At 40.9% G+C, this 7,762-nt stretch overlaps 1 protein-coding gene across 1 annotated transcript in view; it reads right to left on the bottom strand.

Moving 5' to 3' along the window:
- Window positions 1-7,762, bottom strand: part of LOC102762565 (guanylate-binding protein 7) — a gene marked incomplete at its 3' end in the record, with an annotated part of 9,111 nt that overhangs the window by 570 nt on the left and 779 nt on the right. Inside the window, exons 2-5 of the mRNA XM_006770034.1 lie at window positions 4,132-4,234; window positions 3,599-3,792; window positions 3,026-3,080; window positions 642-778 (exon numbers count right to left, since the gene is read on the bottom strand). Coding sequence (XP_006770097.1) covers window positions 642-778; window positions 3,026-3,080; window positions 3,599-3,792; window positions 4,132-4,231 — 486 coding nt within the window. The remainder of the gene's footprint in view (window positions 1-641; window positions 779-3,025; window positions 3,081-3,598; window positions 3,793-4,131; window positions 4,235-7,762) is intronic.

The raw sequence follows: 7,762 nt of genomic DNA on the forward strand, positions 1-7,762 counted from the left end.
AGTCCATATTATTTCTGGGAGGACATCTAGACTCAACAATGACTCATAGTAGAGCCTGGAGAACAGGAAGATACAGGCAGCCTGGGAATGTAATTACATGTTTAATTCTGTAGCTGGTCACAGAGTATTACTTCATTAGGATTCCTGCAGAAATAAAGTTATACCAGGTACTGAGGAAACAAAAATACCTTGAACTCCACTCAGTCAGATAGACAGACCAGCTATTCTTCCACAAGGCAGGACTCAGAAACGATACTTATCTCTCATAATATTACAATTTCCTCATTTAAAAATAAGATTATAATAGTATTTACAACATAATATAACAATTAGATGACAGAATGACCGTAAAGCCATTGAACAGTGCCTGGTAGTGAATAATTATTGTTTATTAGTGATCTAATAATAAAGGATTCCATGAGATTTTATCCTGCAAGTATTATCCTTAAGTAACCAGAGATGGTAACAGGTTGAAGCAGTAAGAGAATGTAGTGTCTACTAGTGTTTGGGTTGGAAAAGTGACATAATGCTCTACCTTTTAAGCAATGTTTTTGATTCTGTACAGTTGAAGTTAAAATGGTGATGACAGAATTGAATACCTGAAGTTTATGTTTTGCATTCCATGCTTCCTCTGCTCTTACCTTCTCCACTTCCTCAAGTCTTTTCATACGTTCCTGATAATTCTTTTCTCTCTCTTTCCACTTCTGTTCATTCATCTTTTGTACTTCCTCCAATATTTTTCTTGTAGTTGCTTCAGATTCAGCCTTTATACGTTGCACTGACAAAGAAAAATAAGCAGAGAAACATGAGGATTAAATTGTTATGGCTTATTTTGCCTTTCACCCCATCGTTTTTGTTTTATTCTTATTTCAGAGAGAAAACCTCTTGTGATAGCTTTTGCACTGAAGAAGCAAAAGAAAATTGTAAACAACAGTTAAAAAATCCCCTTGAACTATGAACTATATTTGCTATTATTTGCATGACAATGATGATTTCCAGTGCATTAATGTTGTTGACAACATTTCAAGGGTTTCCCATCTATCTGGAATATTTTATTTTGAATAGCTTTACTGATGTATAATGGTAACACTACTTATTGCCAAATGTACTTTTATCTATCTACTAGTAGCTCGGTGCACAAAAATTTATGCATTCAGGGGTGAGGGTGAGGGGTGGGTCCAGACCCCTCAGCCCGACCTGCACCCTCTGTCATGTTCCAGGACCCCGGCCACTCCTGGCCTAGGCACAGGCCTATAGGCTTGGGATGGCCTGGCTCCCGAGGCCCCATTTTATCAAGAGAACAAAGTTGGCATTAGTTACAGCCCTCACCGAACCCAGTACACTGCATCTGTGCGTACAACTGCCTCGTTCATGTGCCTGCTTTGCCTACTGAATTAGTAACATCTTGAGGACATAGCTCTGTCTTATCCTGCTTCACCTTCAGTGCCTGGCCTGGTGCCAGGGACCTGAGAGGGTTTGCTGAGTGAGTGAGTGAATGAATGAGCAAGTAAGTGAATGAGCAAGCAGCTACTGGGTGAGAACTTCCACCCAGTTGCCATGGCAACGCGGCAGAAGTTCCGGCCCCACTCCTGGCTGCCTGAGCCCACACCTGGGAATTTCCCGCCCTGCTCCCAGTGTCCTGGGCCCCTCTCCTGGCTGCATAATTCACACCCAGCTCCTGGCTGCCTGATGCAAACCCCAGGAAGTTGCCGCCCTACTCCCAGGGGCCCCACGCCCCTCTCCCAGCTGCATAGTTCACACAGGGCAAAGGTGGCCCGGGTTCTCTGCCTTTGCCCGGCCACCAGGCTTTTGCCTGCCGCCTGGGTTTCCAATCACCGTCAGTAGCAGGTGGCTTCTTCTGTCCTTCCCCTTTCGCCTCCCATCATTGTGCCTATAGATGCAAATTAACCGCCATCTTTGTTGGCAGTTAATTTGCATATCACCCTGATTAGCCAATGGGAAGCGTAGCAGAGGTATGCAAAAAGGGTTAATTACCCTTTTTGTCTTTTATTAGATAGGATGATACATGTGTATACCTGATAAACCACATTCAAGTTAGGAGCATATCTATGACTGAAACATCTCCTCATGCCCTTTTGCTCTCCTCCTGAACATAAAACCTCATCCCCACCACTAGGCAAAACCACTGGCCAGTTTCTGTGACTAGAGAATAGTTTTCTTTTTCTGGAATTTTACATAAATGGAATCATACAGTATGTAGACTTTTTTGTCTGCCTTCTTTCACTCAGCATATTTATTTTTGTAACATTGTTTTATGTATCAATAGTTTATTCCATCTTATTGCTCAGTAGTATTTTTTGTAAGGATATGTTAAATTTTGTTCTCCACCTGTTGATGGACATTTGGCTTGTTTCCAGTTGTTGGCTATTACCAAGAAAGCAGTTATGAACATTTTCAAACAAGGTATTATATGTACATAAACTTTCAACTTTACTGAGGATATATCTAGGAGCAAAACGATTAGACTGCATGGTAGGTATTTGTTAAACTTTTTAAGAAACTGACTGTTTTCCAGAGCAATTTACCATTTTAGATTCCCACAGCAGGGTATAAGGGTTCCAGTTGCTCCACATTCCCACCAACACTTGAGATGTTTAGTCATTTTAATTTTAGCCTTTCTTGTAGTGCACTGTGATATCTCATTGTGGCTTGAATTTCCACTTTTCTAGTAAGTAATGATGTGAATAACCAATGATGCTGTTTAATGTGCTTATTGCCATCCAAATATACGTTTTTGATGAAGTATCTGTTCAAATTATATCATTTTTTCTCACACTTTGGATGTTTGCTTTTCCAATTAGTGAGATATTTGCTGAATTTTAAGAGTTCTTTAAATATTTTGGATACAAGTCCTTTATCTGATGTGTGCTTTGAAAATAGCTACTTCCAATCTGTGTCTGGCCTTTTCATTCAATGAAAAGTCTGCTTTTTCAAAGAGCAGAGTTCTTAATTTTGAAGTACAATTTATTATTTTTATATTCAGAGTGTTTTTAGCTATTCTCACCTTCAATTTCATGCTGCATCTCTTTCTCCTGCTTTTTCCTCAATAACTCTTCAACCTAGTGATGCAGCAGAAGTTAGAATTAAGAAATAAAGACTATGAGTTTAAGCAAAACCCAGCAATACATGCAAGGGACAAAAAAATGCATTTACTCTGGACATGTAGAAAGAAGGAGGCTGATGTGGAAACGAATGCAGCACATTTTAGAATTTTCAGCATCCCATATTTCATATCATGTGTAATCTGAGACTTTGAGACCAGTTAGCACTGTTTCAGGTGTTTTTGATGGGTGTACCAAACGTCCTAAGAACTGAAGTCATAGTTACTTGGGGGCACAAGGGAACTCTATAATCACCACAAACAGCACTTCGGAAGCCTGGAGCATGTTAACTGACTTCTCAAAACTCTAATACCACAGAAGGTGCTTAGTCTTAAAGACTTTGGGCTTTAGAATGATCCAATTAACTTGACAAGTCACAGAATCATTTGTAACTTTAGTTAAAACTTTTGCTATTCCCTTCATGAGAAACCATGTTACTTACCTTTAGACTTTGCCCACCCCACGCCCAGACTTACACTCTGCATGTACTTCGCCATTTTTTCCTGGTTTTTCTGTTCATTTTCTTTTTCTATTTTCATTTTGTCCTTCAGTAGGGCTATGTTTTTCTTGAAGCTTCTCTCTTGAGCCTCCATTTTTTGCTGTGTTTCATTCAGTGTTTGCTTTAGGAGCTCCTGTTCCCTTTCCACTGCCTCCGTCTTGGCCTGCTCAGCTGTTCCACAGTGGTTTTACAGGGAGAAGAAAATAACAGCTATACCTAGCCATACTTGTCAAAGGTAAGAGACTAAAATGATTTTATAATGTCAGAGAGGAATCCCTGAATATTCTTACTAACAGTACCAGCAAAACATGTTTCAGAATGTGATGGAAAGGCACTGATTGCCTGAGGGAGCAATTAAAACTCACCTGGTTATTTTTAGATTTAGCCAAGTTATTCTAATGCTTTTGTGGAAACACCTTGTTTCAAGAAGGATTTGCTCTCACACATTGAGAGGCACTGTAGGAAGCCCCCTGCCCACCTGCCCTCTGTGATCACAGCCCTGCCCTGTACCTGCTAGAGCCTTCTCCCCAGCAGTGAGGGCCTTGTCAGCCTGCAGGATGGATTCCTTTGTTGCAGCCTGTGACTGCTTGAAGTTCTGGAGGACCTCCATTGCCTGAGGAAATAAGGAGCACAGACTCTTCTTGTTCGGAAGTCATTGTTCAACAAAACTGAAAAATTGACCTTGTAAATTGTTCATCTTTCTTACGATCCCACAATAGTTCTCTTCATTCCATGGCCACAATAGGAAATCCAATCACTTTAGATAGAATAAAACCCCTTTTTGACAACCTCTTTCAAGCTCTACAGTACTGTCCTAATGATGTCAGTCACCACCCACCTCAGGTTATAGACGACCCAGGTTTATGTGCAGTTCTACAAACACTCCTCCTCAATTGTTCCCAGTATTTGCACATTATTTTTCTTCTGACTGGATGCTCATCTACCCTTTCTTCACTCATATAATCTATTGATACTTCAACTTGTAGCTACTACCTCCTCTTCCAGGAAGCTTTGCTGAACTTCCTTCTGAGATTTGACTGGATGCTACATACATATACCTACCCTGCCACCTCTACCACTTACCAGCTGTGTGTTCTTATGTCACTTATTAGCTTCTCAGTGAGTATCATTTCTCAATTATATGACGGGTATGACAGCAGTACCTAAAATCATACTATTCTGAAGACTGAATTGATAATCAAAACAAAGCACCTAAGAATATAGTGGGTTTAGGATGTGTTTGCTCAATATATACTTGTCATCACCATCATCATTTTTATCACTATTAGTGCATACCTGTATGATAACCATTATCTCCCACATCCAATCGGGATGAGGAGATGAGGAGTGACCAGAGAAGATACGTGGAGTTCCAGAGTGATTTGGTTTCTCATTAGCCTCATACATTCTCTGAGTACCTACCAAGTGCCGGCACTGGTCTATGTGCTCAGTATCCAGCGGTAAACAAAGTGGATACCAATTCCTGCCTCATGGAGCTCTTTTCTGGTGGGAGGAGACAGATAATACAGAAAGCAAATAAGCAGCATGCATAGTATATGTATATTAGATGATGGCCAGTGCTCAGGAGGAAACAAGCAAGAACTGAGATAGGGAGCTTGGGCGATGAATTTAAATAGAGGATGGTCTTAATAGGCCTCTCAGATAAAGAGAAATAAATGTGCTCTGTGACCTTGAGGAGGACATTTGTAGTAAATCCTGGGAACTGTTGCAGTTGGAAGATGGGAGACTTTGAGAGGAAGAAGACAAAGAATGAGGCTCGCTCTCAAAACACCACGATACAGATTTTTATAGGACCCAAATACAGGTGTGAATGCAGGAATTCATTTATTTAAACTAGAGTAAAAGGACATTTTTGTTTCTGGGCTGGGAGGGAAGAGAGGCTGTAGCGAAGGTGACTTTGGGTGTGCCCAGAGCTTCCAGAGTCCCACAGCTGGGAGAGGTCTTACTTTAGTGCATTCATCACAGTGGGCGTTTCATGTAATTAAGGAACAGAAAACTGTCAAAGTGCTTTGACTGTCCCTTCACTTTCTCAAAGACAGTCCTATACAACATTCATGTGTTTCTTGCTTTTCCAGCTGTGTGCATTAGAAAAAATAATTTTTCTGTCTTCATTTGTTATCCATAAAATGGCAACACTAAACAAAAACCCCACCACAATCTAATGGTCATTAAAGTCATTAGGAAGATTAAATATATGATAACATTTATAATGTTCTTAAAATCATTGTGTTGCATACTGAATCCTCTGTAAGTGTTGATTAAAAATTGGGTATGTAAGAGGGCTAATCTTCACCTTCTAAATGAAGGTGAAGATTTGACTTTGGACTGAACAGTGACATTTCTTTATCCACTTGTGAGCATGTGGAGGACACATCCCATGAGTAGGACTGTGGCAGGACAGGAGCAGCAGTAACAGCTGGGAGGGAGGACACTGCGGGGAGTGAGTCCTGTGAGAGATCCAGAGTAGTCCTGGGATGTTGGAGCACAGATTCTGGAGTGGCTACCAGTCTTCAAATCACTTCCTGTCAATGAGAACTTTGAAAAGGAATTTACCTCTGTGAGCCTGCATTTCCTTAGTGTGATAGATAAAGCAAGAATTCCTGTCTGACTCATTCCTGTAGGGTCTGGTAACACACAGGGTTTCAATAATTAATGATTACTGTAGAGCTAGGCATTGTGTTGAAATGTGTATATATGTTCAGTAAGCTGTAAATTGTCAACAAATAATGAGGTGTCTAAAATCTTTTTCTCAGAAAATCACAATTTTTTTTTAATTTTATTTTATTTAATTTTTTTTTTTGGTGCCCTGACTAGAGTCAAGAACCTGGGACCCTTCAGTCCACAGGCCGACACTCTATCCACTGAGCCAAACCAGCCAGGGCAGAAAATAACAAATTTTTTTTAACACACTTTCTCTGTACCATTTCTCTTTATTGTCTAAAGGTGATTGAGAGCAGAGTTGGGGAGTAAAACATTAATCTTGTAGCGCTGTGACATAAGCAGGAGGAATTACAGAGTTTATTTCTTGGACTGAATATTTAAAATTTTGGGTAGGAGTAGATAAGTTAACACAATTTTTAAAAAATATAAATAAACTGAAATACCCAATCCAAAAGCTGTTAAGTTCAAATGAATAAGTAAAATGAAATAGTTCTCCTGAGTGGAGTTAGTTGGTTTCCAAAGTTCCTCCTCAGGAGAGTCCATCATCTGAAGTGATGGTGAAAATTGCCCCAAGCCTTGACTTCTCAGCAAGTGTGACAGGACATTCTGAGATGGTTCTTGTATGGACCACACATGAGAAACAACGCCTGGTAAACAAACACTCTTAGATCTTATAGTTAGTTCTAAGAATTGGTAATGAATTGAATTATTCTATATAAAGGAGCTTTGTGCTATCTTTGGAATACTAAGTATTGTTAAATTCAAAAATAACCAGAGTCAACCTTTCAGGAATTAAATTGTCTGTAAGTTAAGGACCACCTTTCTGTTTCTCCAGTGCCTGGAGGTGGGGCAGAGATGATGGTTGTGGTGCAGGGGCAGTCTGAAAAGGGACAGGGAGATGGAGGGGTAGAGACTCCACCAGGAGCCTCTGCAAGTGGATGGGGTTTATTCCATCCATTCCAGGAAGGACTTAGCCCTTTTGGCATTTGAGAGACTATGGGTTCCTCCTCTCCTACTGGAGGGCTCTTTGTGTAGCCCAGAGGCACAGCTCACCCTGGAGACAAGGTGGATGAGTGCTGGTTGCTTCACAGAGAGACCTCTGATCCAAACAGAGACTCTGAACTGCTGGTAGCCAGGCCCAATACTAGCCTCCCTCTGTCCCCTGCCCTTCAGTGCCAAGCCTGCACTTCCAGTGTGAGGCTGGTGCTTGGGCACATGTTGTTGTTGTGTTTGTTAATGAACGTGGGCCTGGAAGAGCTAGTTTAGTGGGAACCTACATGTCTTGGGTGCTGCAGACAGGGGACAACTTCTCAGCAGTCCTAGCTCTTCCCTCCCTCACTCCTCCTGCATCTGGCTCCTTCCCATACTGACTGTTCTCTTTGGAAACTAAAAATAATGAAGATATTACATCCAAGCATTTAAGGGTCAGGTTGATTAGAAACCAAATCAAAATGGAAGG

This window comes from Myotis davidii, unplaced genomic scaffold, assembly GCF_000327345.1.
Source record: "Myotis davidii unplaced genomic scaffold, ASM32734v1 scaffold3164, whole genome shotgun sequence".
In the NCBI taxonomy this organism is placed as follows: Eukaryota; Metazoa; Chordata; class Mammalia; order Chiroptera; family Vespertilionidae; genus Myotis; species Myotis davidii.